General features: G+C 37.0%; 1 protein-coding gene across 2 annotated transcripts; it reads left to right on the top strand.

Moving 5' to 3' along the window:
* Positions 1 to 1917: 1917 nt before the first annotated feature.
* Positions 1918 to 7510, top strand: LOC103853291 (probable leucine-rich repeat receptor-like protein kinase At5g63930). 2 transcript variants are annotated; one of them, XM_033285660.1, is made up of 3 exons: positions 1918 to 2578; positions 2701 to 5656; positions 5987 to 7510. In XM_033285660.1, the coding sequence occupies exons 2-3, from the start codon at positions 2734 to 2736 to the stop codon at positions 6334 to 6336; spliced, it is 3273 nt and encodes a 1090-aa protein (XP_033141551.1). In that variant the 5' UTR covers positions 1918 to 2578; positions 2701 to 2733; the 3' UTR covers positions 6337 to 7510. The 2 variants fall into 2 exon arrangements, with proteins under 2 accessions (XP_033141551.1, XP_018511963.2); XM_018656447.2 differs by having other exon boundaries at positions 1918 to 5656.
* The last annotated feature ends 8438 nt before the right edge of the window (positions 7511 to 15948 follow it).

Raw genomic sequence — 15948 nt, 5'->3', positions numbered from 1 at the left:
GATTGGCCGGTTGGGCGTGTGTGTGTGTGTGTGTGTGTGCTGGTTAGGCGTGTGTTATTGTCGTGGGGTAGGGTGAGTGCCGCTAAGCGTACAAGCATCGGCCTTGAGGGATGACAGTAGCCGTTGTGTGTCCGGTAGTAGGCTTTCAGTGAGGGACAGCAACAGAAGTGAGGAAATGATGTTTGAAGTGTGTAAATGTGATGTGTTTGATTGTATGTACGTGTAGTGTAGCTGATTGTTTATCGAGTCTTGTTGAATGTTCGAGTGGCTAATCAGTTCTCGTTCTACATTGAGCCATATTAGGTGCCATGCAGAGAGGCTGGTTTAGAAGCCATCTCACTGAGTAATCCACTAATCATGCCCTCCTCTCTCTTTCAATTTCCCTCCTCTTTTTTACAGGATTGTGATTAGAAGTGATGATATCGGTTAGGTTAGTGGATTTGAGCAGAAAGAACGCGTTTGGAAAATTTCTGAAAAATTTCTGACTATCAGCGAAACATGGTGGCTTGTCTTTTGGCGTAGACACATGTAGCCTGATCGGTTATGGAAAAGGCGGTTCTTACACACATGTCTATAACTTCGCGTCCTGAAACTTGGATCGGATTTGGAGGACCAAGTCGTTACAGATTGTATATACAACCAAAACTGAAATATTGTGAAGTGAAAAACTAGTTTACGTTGTGTTTGGCAATAAATCCCTTATATATTAAAAGATAATCATTGTAATAAATACATTCACACTATAATATACACGTGGCATCCTCACAATGATTTGGTAATAAGTATACTAACGCGTTCGCACTATATTCATAAATATGTTCACACTTTGTACTTTGCGTTTTTTTAATATAAAACTTACATACATGGTTCCAATAAAACTCTGAATTTTTCGGTTCGAATAAAAATCGATAACGAATCAAAAGCCAAACTATACATATATATATATATATTATTTTTATTGTTTATGGATAAAGTTGAGCAAAATATTTATAAATTTTGATTTGATTCGTTATTTGTTTTGATTTGAACCAAAAAATCTGGATATCCGTAACTCTACGAAACAAATCAAATACTAAAATACAATATCCAAAAAAGAAGCAAATCACAAAAACCAATATTTTTAGGAACAAATATCTGATTCGATATGTTATATGCATATATATATATATGTACAGAATTATATATATACGTTATATATAGTATACTTTATATCAGTTTTACAATATTTTTATGAATTAAATTTATTATATTAGGTACTATAATTTAAAAAGTTAAATAATATTTTATTTTTGTAATAAAATGATATTATTAAATTTTCAATTATTTAAAAAATTTATTTTATTTACGGATCAAATAGGATATTTTTTAAAATTCTAAAACATTTCGGATATCCGAGTCACCGAATATCTAGGTGGCTAAAGATCGAATCGACATGAATGCCTCCAAATACTGAGATATCCGATCTGTGTCCACCTCTATTTACGGATACAATTTTATTATCTTTATATGAAAAAATGACTAGTGTCAAGGTCTTTTTTTATTTTAAATTAATTTTAATTTTATCTTTCATGTATTATTTTGAACAAAAATATTATTTAATATTAATTAACAATATCTTTATATTTTTATCAACTATTTTATATACTTTTTACATACACATGCATGTGCACCTTGATGTGAGCACCTTGTAACTAAGTATTCACCACAATTGAAGTATCTAATTTTTTTGAAAGTTGAAATATTTTTTCTTAATGCTTCTTTCACTACCGACCAAATTGTAGTGAAATGATTTGTCTTAATAATTTCTTTTTCTTTTTTTAAACTATTATCTGTTTAGAAACTATAATATGAAACTATTGGTTCGACATGACGACTATCTAAAATTCATAACATGAAAATAAACAAATAATATTAATTTTTAGTTTTTACCGGAAAAAACCAAAAAAATCAAACATTTTAACCGAATAAACTAAAATGAATATTAATTTAAACTAATAATTATATTTTAGAATATTAAAAACAAAAAAAAAAACTTAAAACCAAACGAATATTCAGATTAAACAGATTTAATGTATTTTTATTAAAAATAACAAAAATAATAATCACAATCCACTCAAGGTGCGAATTATTACCTGGTTTTAATCTCGTACCATGTCGGCCATGTCTGATTTTTTTTGTAAAAAAAGGTAAGTTTTAAATCTTCGTTTTTACGCAAATGATGCATTAGCTTTAACTTCTTTTTTTGGTAGCTCCAAAGACAAAACGAATATTCAGTTTCTTCATTTTTTTACTTGAAATAAACAAAAGCAAAGTTGCCATTACGCTTGAAAGCTTCTGAAACTAATATTAAAAGACGCATGCCAGTACGATTTAGAGATTATTTTAATGCGGGAAAAACGAATTTCAAACTTCAAAGCTTCTAATGATCAAAAAAACTAATCATGGTTTGACCATTTCGTTTAAATATTGTTTTCCTGGGAAGAGAAAAAGGTCTGTACCTCTAATTTTTCTTTCTTTCTCTCTTTTTAATTTTCTCTCCCTTCAACAAAGTCGCGTTTTTGGACTAAAATCTTCAGAGGTATGTGTCTTTGATTTAGATCCATGGTTTCTTCTTTCCAGTATTCTAGTTATGCCCATATGAATTGAGTTTTTTTTTAATAGTCTTATGGTATAATAACATCTTGTTTGATGTCTTGTAAGGATGATTTAATGGATGAATGAATCGTCAAGGAGATGATGAGGAAGCTTACTATTCTTGCCATGTGTATTCTCCTTCCTCTAACCCTTTGGATCTCTGAGACAAGAGGGTTGAATTTAGAAGGTCAATATCTTCTTGACATCAAGAGCAAGTTTGTGGATGATTCGCAGAATTTGAAAAACTGGAATTCAAATGATTCTGTGCCTTGTGGATGGACCGGTGTGACTTGCAGCAACTATTCCAACCAAGAGGTTTTGTCACTGAATCTTTCCTCCCTGGCTCTCTCCGGTAATCTATCACCAAGCATAGGCAGATTGGTTCATCTGAAGGATCTGGATCTATCATATAATGGGTTATCAGGGAATATTCCAAAAGAAATAGGGAACTGTTTAAGCTTGGTGAATCTTAGATTAAACAATAACATGTTTGGAGGGGAGGTACCAGTGGAAATAGGAAAGCTTTTGTCTTTGGAGAAGCTGATCATATACAACAACAAATTCACAGGGTCTCTCCCTATGGAGATTGGGAACCTCTTGTCTCTCACTCAACTTGTGACTTACAGCAACAACATCAGTGGGTCATTGCCTCGTTCCATCGGCAAGCTGAAGAAACTAACAAGCTTCCGAGCTGGTCAGAACATGATTTCTGGAAGTTTGCCTTCAGAGATTGGTGGATGTGAGAGCTTGGTCATGCTTGGTCTTGCACAGAACCAGCTGAGTGGTGAGATACCGAAAGAGATTGGTATGCTCAAGAAACTCTCACAGGTGATTCTTTGGGAAAACCAGTTGTCAGGGTTGATCCCAAATGAAATTACAAACTGCACAAGTTTACAAACTCTTGCTCTCTACAAGAACCAGCTTGTCGGTCCTATTCCAAAAGGACTCGGGAATCTTGTGTCTTTGGAGTATTTATACCTTTACAGAAACATGTTGAATGGAACGATCCCGAGAGAGATTGGGAATCTCTCAAGTGCAGTTGAGATAGATTTCTCAGAGAACGGTTTGACAGGAGAGATACCGTTGGAGTTTGGGAAGATACAAGGGCTTGAGCTTCTTTACCTTTTTGAGAACCAGGTCGTAGGTACAATCCCTGTGGAGCTTACTAGTTTGAAGAATCTAACAAAGCTTGATCTCTCCATCAATGCATTGACTGGTCCTATTCCTTTGGGGTTTCAGTATTTAAGAAAGCTGTTCATGCTGCAGCTGTTTCAGAACTCTCTTAGTGGCATCATACCGCCAAAACTCGGCGTCTACAGCAATCTCTGGGTTCTTGATCTGTCTGATAATCATCTCAGAGGAAGAATCCCAAGCTACCTATGCCTCCATTCCAATATGATCATCTTGAACTTGGGAGCAAACAACCTCTCTGGCAACATCCCCACTAGCATCACCACTTGCAAAACTCTAGTTCAACTCCGTCTAGCCGGTAACAACCTCGTGGGCCGGTTCCCGTCGAACTTGTGTAAACTAGTTAATCTCACAGCCATTGAGTTGGGACAAAACAAATTCCGTGGTTCAATCCCCGGAGAAGTCGGAAGCTGCCTCGCCTTGCAAAGGCTGGAGCTAGCAGACAATGCCTTTACTGGGGAGCTCCCTAGAGAGATTGGCACACTTAGAGAGCTTGGGACCTTGAATCTCTCATCTAATAAGCTTACTGGAGAGATCCCTTCTGAAATCTTTAAATGCAAGATGCTTCAGCGACTTGACATGTGCTGCAACAATTTCTCTGGAACTTTGCCAAGCGACGTAGGCTCTCTTTATCAGCTTGAGCTTCTGAAGCTGTCGAATAACAAACTTTCGGGTACTATACCTTTGGCTCTAGGGAATTTGTCTCGTTTAACCGAGCTGCAAATGGGCGGGAATCTGTTCCTCGGTAGCATCCCGAGAGAGTTTGGAAGTCTGACCGGTTTGCAGATAGCACTGAACCTCAGTTTCAACAAGCTCTCCGGAGAGATACCTTCTCAGCTCAGTAATGTTGTTATGCTTGAGTTACTCCTCCTCAACAACAACGATTTGTCTGGTGAAATACCAAGCTCTTTTGCTAATCTCTCCAGCTTGTTTGGTTACAATTTCTCATACAACAACTTGACTGGCCCTATCCCGCTTCTCCGTAACATGTCCATTTCTAGCTTCATTGGCAATAAAGGTCTTTGTGGCCCTCCCCTCGACCAATGTATCCAAACACAGCCTTCTTCACCTTCTCAGTCAACCGCCAAGCGGAGAGGGATCCGTACCAGCAAAATCATAGCCATCACTGCAGCTGCAATTGGTGGTGTCTCTCTTGTACTTATCGTTGTCATTGTCTACCTCATCAGACGCCCGATGACGACGACTGTCGCTACTTCTATTCAAGAAGATGGGAAATCGTCTGAAACCTCTCTGGACATTTACTTCCCACCAAAGGAAGGATTCACGTTTCAAGATTTAGTTGCAGCCACGGATAATTTTGATGAGAGCTTCGTGGTTGGAAGAGGAGCTTGTGGAACTGTCTACAAGGCGGTTCTTCCCGCGGGTTACACCCTTGCTGTCAAGAAGCTAGCATCGAACCACGAAGGCGGCTGTGTCGATAATAGCTTTAGAGCAGAGATTTTAACTCTTGGGAATATCAGGCACCGTAACATTGTCAAGCTACATGGATTCTGCAACCACCAAGGATCAAATCTGCTTCTGTATGAGTACATGCCCAGAGGAAGCCTTGGAGAAATACTACATGATCCTTCGGGGAATTTGGATTGGTCTAAAAGATTTAAAATCGCTCTTGGTGCAGCTCAGGGTCTTGCTTATTTACACCATGACTGCAAGCCGAGAATCTTTCACCGTGACATAAAATCAAATAATATCCTGCTTGATGACAACTTTGAAGCTCATGTAGGTGATTTTGGACTCGCTAAAGTGATTGATATGCCTCATTCAAAATCCATGTCGGCCATTGCTGGATCCTATGGCTACATTGCCCCAGGTAACGTTACTGCTTTTAGTTTTACAATTTGATTTCACTGTTAATACTTGAACTGAACCCATAAAAAACGAATCAATTATTCAAGTTCATCGAGGATCTATATTTAGTGAAACTATATTAAATGCATTTATACCACATTATTAATTAAAAGTAATTATTTTTTGTTGTTGAAAGAAAATAGTTTTATTTACGTTTTAGTTTTTAAATCTGAAACCGAACTAACCCGGACCGAAATTGACATTTTTGCAAATTCTAAAAATCTGAAATCTGAGTTAAGCGAATATATTATTCTAATTGACAGGGACTTAATGGAAACTTTTAACTTTGTAGAATATGCATATACCATGAAAGTTACCGAGAAGTCTGACATCTATAGCTACGGGGTGGTTCTACTGGAGCTGCTAACCGGAAAAGCACCGGTTCAGCCGATAGACCAAGGTGGAGATGTGGTGAGTTGGGTAAGGAGTTACATAAGAAGAGATGCGTTGTCCTCTGGAGTTCTTGATGCTCGGTTAAAGCTAGAAGACGAGAGAATCGTCTCTCATATGCTCAATGTGTTGAAGATAGCATTGCTTTGCACGAGTGTGTCTCCCGTCGCGAGGCCATCGATGCGACAAGTTGTTCTCATGCTTATTGAGTCAGATAGACAGGAAGGAGACGAACACACGGATACAGATTGACACAGATTACTACATCATGATGCAATACTGCCAATATATTGTTATTGTAACTTCTTTTCACCTGAGGTATTTTTTCTATGTAATCATGCCGGATAACTATTGTAAATTCTATATACTATATCTAAAGATATACCTTCGTGGATTCTAGGATTCCACCATTACCTATGTATTTTACATGGAATTCATATATATATATATAGTCTTGGCTGGTATCAAATGACGGAAGATTTGACAGATAATACAATCCAATATGCATCTCTACAAATTTCTTGATAACATTTTCTGGAGATAGCACTTATTGATGGACCGATTTCTTTTGATCTATATCCAAATTTTACGGTTTCTCTAAATGACAAAAATATTTTTAAATCTTTGGTGTTACAATTAAAACGCATAAGTATGAAATGATTGAAGGATCAATTCCAATTGATTTAATCTTTAGAGTTCTTTACAAGTGGAAAAAAAAAAAAACCTTTTCTCTCTAAGGCGATGGCGACGGCGTCTTTCTGTTTCTAGGGTTTCTTGGGGTTTGATGTTGATTTTCGAATGGGATCCGGGGGTCTATGGGAGTCGACTTGATCTCTATCATTATGATAGGATTGGAGGGATACAGAATCATAACGAAGTATTGGAATCAAGGGTTTTCGAAGGAGAACATGGCATTGACGGGGTTAGAACAATGAGGGGGCTTCAATGGATCGGGATTTTTACGCGATCAGAGGAGAAGATGAGGAATTCGGAATATCAATCACGAGAGAGGAGCATGAGCAGGGGGGGACTGGAGAGCAGAGTATTCAAGCAGGAGATGAGGAGAAGAAGAAAGGAGCACGCAAGGCCTTGTTCAAGAGAATGACGGCGATCGCAGTAGGGACCTCTAGGATGAGGTTTGTCCAGGCAGTGCTTCCACCACGAAAGAATGATCCTGCTAAGCCAGGGAAGGGTCGGGGAGAAGGAGATGGAGCAAGGCAGACAGAGGATAAGGGCCCATTAAACCCTAAACTTTCCTCTTCCAAACCGTTTAAGACTCAGGAAGTATTGTGGTGGGGTTGGGGAGTTTTTCATTCTTTTTTATCAATAAGCTATATGAGCATTTCTTTGTTTTTGGGGCTTGGAGTTTTATGGCATTGGGTTGGACGTTTGGTTTATGTATTTCTAGTTTATCTGGTTCTGGTTTTATGCTGGAAGAAATTTGGTGTTTTTGATGTTTCTTGTATCTCTCGTTGGATATGTTTGATATGGACTATGAGAGACTTGGTACTGTACTGGTATATATTTAGGTGGAAGGAGAGATATTGGTCTTTGGATGGTTCTCAAGTTTTTTGGAATCTGAAAATGGATCATGGAAGGAGCTTGCAGATGTGGTCTCTGGTCTCATCAAACCGAAGACGGCCACATCGCGCATTAGTTGGATTTGGACATGGAGGTCATCAGCGAGTAGTGGGATATAGAGATTTTCTTGGACTTGGATATGGAGTTCAAAAGTGGGTACTTGGACATATGGTTTTGTTATGGATGAAGTTCTTTTATAAACAACGTATTATGGGAATTTTTAGATCATCATGGCCTTATGTTTTGGAGTTTCCCCGATGCCACAAAGGATCACTTTTAATGGGTTTTATGAATTGGTGTAATATTTTCTAGCTCATGATATGGAGCAGGAGGTTTATAATTTATTTAAATTATAACTTTAGACAGATTTTTTTGTTACGTATTAAAGGCTTTACGGAGGATGCTCGAGGTGCTTCAATGGGATCTTATATGGTATTTGGAAGAATAACGAATCACAACAGATGGTTGGAAATTAGGAACTTGTTGTTGGCTAGAGACCATTCTAATATTTTATTTCATCACGGGACACACAAGTGTTTTCTTTGGAGGTTTCAAGGAAAATTATTATGGGATGGTGAGATAGTAAAGTTAATAAGCTTGAAGGCGTTAATGTGGCGGAGAGCCTTTTTACTATGGGGGTTGGAGAGTTCAGGGTATCATTACATCCAATTTTGTCAGCTCAAAGGAGCCTTTCTATATATTTTTTAAATGAGAGCACTAAGTTGGAATTGCCGAGGAATGGGAAGTAAGTGGACTATAAGTTATTTAACGGAGATATGGCATAAATATAAGCCAGATTTTTTATTTTTAACGGAGACAAAGCAAGAGTTTGAGTTTGTCCAGAAATTTCAATCTCATTTCGGATTTGATAATCTGGTCACAGTGGATCCAGTGGGACGAAGTGGTAGACTAGTGCTTTATTACAATAATGAGTATCAGGTTAATGTTTTATATTCAAGTAATCGAATGATAGATGTGGAAGCAGTGGCTCTTGGGAAAACGGTATATATGACGTTTGTGTATGGAGATCCAGTTCAAGACCTACGAGAACAAGTGTGGGAACGTTTAACTAGATATGGAATTTCGCGATCCGAACCTTGGTTTATTATTGGTGATTTAAATGAGATCACAGGAAATCATGAAAAAGAAGGTGGAGCTTTGAGAAGTGCGAACTCATTTGTTCCTTTTAACAATATGATAAGGAATTGTGGTTTACTGGAGTTTCCTGCCAAAGGAAATAAGTTGTCATGGCAAGGAAGAAGAGGCAAAGGCAAAGGGGCAGTAATGGTCAGATGTCGTTTAGATCGTGCATTAGCGAATGAGGAGTGGCACACGCTATTCCCCTGTTCGTATACAGAATATTTAGGGTTGGTGGCATCGGATCACCGCCCAGTGGTGGCTTACTTAGAAGATAAAGTTCTCAGGAGAAAAGGACAGTTTAGATTTGATAAGAGATGGGTTGGACAAGAAGGCCTTCTGGAATCAATTACAATGGGATGGTCCGATAATAGTGAAGGAACAGGAACTGGTATAGTGGCAAAAATTAGTAATTGCCGCCATGAAATAGCCAAATGGAGGAAAAATAATCCACCTTATGGGAAGGAAAAAATATCAGACTTACAGAAAGCTCTTGAAGAGGTACAAACAGATGATACTAGATCTCAGGAGGATATTATGGAGGTGTCTAGGAAGTTGCAAGAGGCATACAAGGACGAAGAGGAGTACTGGCATCAGAAAAGTAGAAATATGTGGTATTCATCTGGAGACCTCAATACAAAATTCTATCACGCTTTAACTAAGAAACGAAGGGTCCGTAATAGGATCGTAGGCCTATATGATGTTGAGGGAAATTGGATTACAGAGAATAATGGAGTAGAGAAAGTTGCGGTTGATTATTTTGAAGAATTATTTACTACAACTTCTCCATCGGAGTTTGATGATTTTCTCTCAAAGGTAACACCGGGCATAACTCCACAGATGAATCAACGATTATTGAGGATAGCGACAGAGGATGAGGTCAGAGAGGCTCTGTTTATGATGCATCCAGAGAAGGCTCCAGGACCGGATGGTATGACAGCTCTGTTCTTTCAACATTCATGGCATATTATTAAAGTAGATTTGGTGGAGATGGTGAATGATTTTTTGGTGTCTGGAGAAATGGATACAAGGTTACATATTACTAATATTTGCATGATTCCAAAGACAGAGAGACCTACAAGGATGACGGAGTTGCGACCTATCAGTTTATGTAATGTAGGGTATAAGATTATTTCGAAAGTTTTGTGTCAACGGTTGAAGGTATTGCTACCTTCCCTAGTTTCAGAAACGCAATCGGCATTTGTGGCAGGGAGACTGATCTCTGATAATATCCTTATAGCACAGGAAATGTTTCATGGATTACGGACTAATGAGGCGTGTAAAGGAAAGTATATGGCAGTCAAAACGGATATGAGTAAGGCTTATGATCGGGTTGAATGGGACTTTATTAAGGCATTATTACAAAAAATGGGGTTCCATGCTCATTGGATTAAACTAATGTTGGAATGTATATCATCAGTTCAATATCGGGTTCTTTTAAATGGCCAACCTAGAGGACTTATTATACCACAGAGGGGCTTACGTCAAGGAGATCCGTTATCTCCCTATTTATTTATTCTGTGTACCGAGGCGTTGATATCAAATATTAAGAAGGCGGAGAGGGAGAAACAATTAACAGGAATAAAGGTGGCCAGGGCATGCCCTTCAATATCTCATCTGCTTTTTGCGGATGATAGTCTCTTCTTTTGTAAAGCTAAAAAGGAAGAGTGTCATACTATTCTAAGGATCTTAAAGGAATATGAGAAAGCTTCGGGTCAACTAATAAACTTTGATAAGTCTTCAATTCAATTTGGACACAAAATTGAAGAATCTGTCAGACAGGAGCTAAGAGATATTTTGGGCATACAAAATCTGGGAGGAATGGGAACATACTTAGGATTACCGGAGAGTCTTGGGGGTTATAAGATACAAGTTTTTGTCTTTGTTCAAGAACGGTTAAATAATAGGGTCAATGGTTGGACTTTTAAGTTCTTTACGAAAGGAGGAAAAGAGGTGATTATCAAATCCGTGATTACGGTTTTGCCAAATCATGTGATGTCGTGTCATCGTTTACCCAAGGCTACTGCAAAAAAATTGACGAGTGCGGTAGCACAGTTTTGGTGGAGCCCATGTGGTAGTACAAGAGCGATGCATTGGAAATCATGAGACAAAGTATGTGTAAGTAAGGAAGATGGAGGTTTAGGTTTTAAAGATATCACTGACTTTAACACTGCGATGCTTGGTAAACAATTATGGCGGCTGATAGAAAAGCCAAATACTTTATTTTCTCGAGTTTTTAAAGGTCGGTACTACAGGAATGCTTCACCCCTGGAACCGATTCGTTCATACTCTCCGTCATATGGTTGGCGGAGTATTGTTTCTGCTAGATCTCTGGTAAGCAAAGGACTAATCAAAAGGGTGGGAACATGATCTTCTATATCAGTATGGAATGATCCTTGGCTCCCAACCACTCGCCCGAGACCAGCCAATAAAAATCAACACAATCTTTACCCAGACCTTACAGTGGAGGCGCTTATTGATCCTCATTTGCGACGATGGAATTCGCAGGCGATTCAGGCTTTGGTGGATCCACAGGATGTGAAATTAATAGAGAGTATACCATTGAGTAGAACTCTGATAGCAGACAAGGATGGATGGCATTTCACAAATAATGGAAAATACACGGTTAAATCTGGATATCAGATTGAAAGGATATATCCAGATAAGGCAAAACCACCAGTAGTGTTTGGACCCACAGTGGATATTTTGAAAGCATATTGCTGGAAAATACGGTGTCCACCAAAGATTAAACATTTTCTATGGCAATTGGTGACAGGGTGTATAGCAGTCAAGAAAAATCTGCATAAGCGAGGGATACCCGGCGACATTGTTTGTGCAAGATGTGGTGCGGACATGGGCTCTTTCAAAGATTCCAACATGTCCAACATTGTTTCCAACAAGTTCTGCACTGGATGTTTTGGTATGAAGACAAATATATTTTGTGATACTATATGTTAATTTTTGTTATGGTTTCGTTATATTTTAAGGTTTAAAGTTTGTATAGTTTATGATTCTGCATTTATGTTTTAGGGTTTGAATAGTTAGGATTTATGTTTTTTTTACGACAATTAGTGTTATAAGGGCTTAAAAGTTATAATTGTGATATACTAGTGGTTTTCCGGCGCTACGCGCCGGATTCGTATGTTTTATTTTTTAATTAATTTAAAATTTATTTTGTGGTCTTAGTAAAAATATTTGTTCAAAAATATAAAAATAAAAATATGTTGAAAGAGAAAATATTTTTTTCCCGATCCATTTAATAGTGGTTAGCGACCGTAATGTTTTACTTTGTTTCGAAGTTGAGGCTAATAGAAGGGTACAATTTTCCTTATTTGTTTGTCATAGTAACATAAATTGCAAACTAATCTATTTTGGTTTTCAATCTTTCAAGCAGAATTGTAAATACCACGTTTTACCTTTAAGCCAGCAAGATGCCTGAAAACTATGTATAAAGGATTTGGTATTAATATCAATGACATTGTTTTGCCCCAAGTGCGACAATCTTAAAGGAATAAAGAAAATGTTACATGGACCTGACAAATGAAGGTTGTCAAAAGGAAATAAGAATACTATTCCAGGCAAGCCAAGTGCTTAATTGAAACATTATATGAAATAATTGGCACTAATATTCATAACATTATAACAATTCAATAGGGGTTTAAAATACTGCATTGCAGTTGAGAAATTAGTAAGGCTGGTTAAAAAAGAAAACAAAAGAACAGAAAGCATTGCAATATAGTTCAATGACAACTTATTAAACGTTGGGAATTAAAGATAAAAGAAGCAGTTGTAAAACCAGAACTCCAACTTTCACTTTGATCTTCTGGGGTTCAACTATTATGTGGCTTCTTTGCAGAGGTCCACAATCTTCAACAGGGGACTCCTCGAAAGGAACGTCATCTCTTACAGCCGGACACAGACCATTATCTTTACCCCTTTCTCATGGGAGGTCTTCAACCTGCACTTCTATTGTGATTCCAATTTCCAAGTGGTATTGACAGCAACATCAGTGTGTCAGAGGAAGCTAATAAGAAGGATGGGTTTCATTACAAAGGTTTACCTGCGGAAGGGAGTTGAGGACAAATGAATTCAGTTCCAAAACAGTCAAATGATTCGAAATTTTTGACCACTGTAATTTTTTTTGGGTGAAGAGGAAGAACCCTCATCAATGTTCACCAACATGAATAAAAGGAAAAACGATGGGTCTACACATAATAACACCTTTACAAAAATGATAAAAATACTAAATGCATAAACTCTTACCCCTAGACGCAACTTGTGATGGCCTCACACTCACCGGCAAATTAGAAAAGGGTTACTGAGGCTGGATTTAGTAAAGGACGTCCTGCAATAAGATCAAAGATTTAGTATGTAAAACTGTAAATCATATTACTAATCCAGGACATGCATACCTCCAGCCAATTTTGGATTGATATTGGTAGCTGCAATAACCCGTGGTTCCACGCCATGGATAACCAACTTATAAAGGAGTTGCATAGCAAGATTGACAAAAATACTAAGACAAACGTTTACCTCCCTGCGCGATGAAAGAGTAGATTAATAACTCGGTTCTAAAAAGTAAACCATCATTTCTCGTTAGTAGCCTAACAACATAGAAGAGATTAGGTGGGCAGACCTTAGAATGCGTATTATTGCCTTAATACTCTCCGTTTTTTGGGTTGTTTCATTGTAGGTAGTTTAATTCCAAAACACGTCACCAACAATATCTGCAGGCAACTAAAATGGACATTTAGACAGACTACATGATAGGTATGAATGGGGAAAATAATGAATTACCTGGCAAGTCAGTGTTTGTGTTAGCCAACAACATTGAATGATCGTAATCCCCGAACCTGAAGAGTTCCATCGGGATCAAGCCCCTGTTCTTAGGCAACTCATGAAATTTTGTCTGGTCTGTAAAACGAATTGATACATGGGAGTCTGAAAGGCGGAAGCTTTGGTTGGTCTTCGTTACATCAAACCCACTTAGATCATACAGCCTGCATTGCTTCAAAATGTTTCTAAAAGTATTGAGTCGATGTACACTGATTCAGAGATGAATCAAGGTGGACTGTGAACCATTCCACAGAGCACGTAATCACCTTATTTAGGAATGAGTACATGTTATTAAAGCGAAATGAAGACCAAGATTCGTTACCTTCCTTTCTAGCAGTACCAGATGAAGCCCATCAACTCCCCACCTTTCTTCACATTTCGAGTTTTCCAGAACCGGAAAAGCCTCCTGACAACACTCTGCCTGCAGAATGGCTCCATATATTGGCATGAGCGACCAGCCTTGAGCTCAAATAAATGGAACTGTTGATTTACCATCCTCGGGGCTAACTTAAAACGATTTAGGGTTTTCTAATTAAGAATCGAGAGTTGGATTCTCGGTGAAGCCTCACAGAACGCCTCCATATATCGGCATGAGCGACGATGAAAACGAAGTAAAAAGCAATGAAGCAAAAGTAGTGGGGAGTGATGATTGATTGCCATAAAAACCGAATTGAAAACACAATTTTGAGAAAAAAAATTTAACAGTGTACACATGTCTTAAAATGCCCTATCCTATATGATGAGGTGGAGGAAGGAGGTGAGAAAAACTCATTTTTATATATATAACGATATTGTTTCGATGAGTGTTGTGATTGGTGAGAGATATAACTCTAAACTGTAAAGTGATTGGTCATAAAATGCATGATGATTCTGGTTGAATATATAGCTGGCAAAAATAATTAAAAATATTTCAAAAAATAAATGGCATGGTTTTGTAAATAATATCGAAAAGCAAAGACAGAATTATATTAGGAGTTTTTGATTTAATAGTATAGATTATGATATCAGTCCCGCCCTACGGGCGGGTGATTTTAAACTAAAATGATTTTATATTAAAATATTTTAATTTAAATTTACTTTGTTACTAAAATATAAATGTAATCTATTTTTATTCTAAAAGTATATTGTAAATTTTATTAAATTTTGTTGGTTTGAGTTGAAAAGACCACTAACATTTTTTTGTTAGAGAACACAAAATTATTAAATTTAGAAATTAAGAAAAAAGTAAATATTTATATTTTTCTATTTGATTTATATTTCAGTTTTATATAGTTGAAGAAAATCTAAGGTAAAAATAACTAATATTTTATTTCTAAGATTATCAGATTTTAATATTATTACAATAACTAATTTTCACGAGAATAAATTAATACACCCATCTCCAAACTAAATCAATTGCAAATCAAATGTAATGTGATAAAATTATTAAAAGTTATATCTTAAAGCAATATATAAATAGTTTCAATAATGCCTTAAATAATAATATATAGTATATATTATGTAACAACAAATGATGTTTTATTTTGCGCGGAGTTTTATATCTTTGGTTACATCTAGTTCCTAAATATGTTTACATATTGATTTGCTTATTTTTTTAGTTTCTCAATCTTCTCAACACCCCCATATTTTGTAGGGCTGGAGGTCGAGCCTTTTCCAATGCCACATGTCCTAAATAAGAACCGCTTTCAGTCAGTGGGTTTGGACTATTAAGGTTTTCTCCTTATGTAGAAAATAGTGGTGAAAGTCATTACCTCTCAAGATAACTTTTACCTGCACCACTGTCATTATTAAAATAGAAATGGATTGGAGAGGTTGCATTCAGGAAGAGCCGACCTGAAAAAAACTTGAGTCAATTAACATTTTAAGACCAGCTATATCATGCTTCAGAAATGGTGGTTAATTGCTTACTCTCAATTTAGGGTTGAAGTTTGTGGCAACCACCACCTTCGGTTCAATAGAAATTCTCATTTCATCAAGAGCTTTCGCCAATCCTTCAAACACACTTAGGCATACATTTGAGTTCCTGGAACGACAGTTGCGAAATTTTTTATGCATGTCGACACATAGACCTAGTTGCTTTCTATATTTGCTCGAAGCATTAGAGAAGATAAGATCAAATTATAATTTAGGATGACAGCTCAAATTATTTAATTAAGAAAGGAACGTATAATCTATACAAATGTATGGGTTCTACAGAGATAATGCTCATTAATTATTTGGAACCTGCATTCGTACGACGACGTGTTCGGTTTCTTGTACCATAACAGTTTTTATTTAGAGATGGTTTCACGTTTATCCATAAAACATACA

This window comes from Brassica rapa, chromosome A02 (genome assembly GCF_000309985.2).
Source record: "Brassica rapa cultivar Chiifu-401-42 chromosome A02, CAAS_Brap_v3.01, whole genome shotgun sequence".
Lineage (NCBI taxonomy): Eukaryota > Viridiplantae > Streptophyta > Magnoliopsida > Brassicales > Brassicaceae > Brassica > Brassica rapa.
Note: the sequence above shows the minus strand (reverse complement) of the source record. Positions and strands in the feature narration are given on the sequence as shown.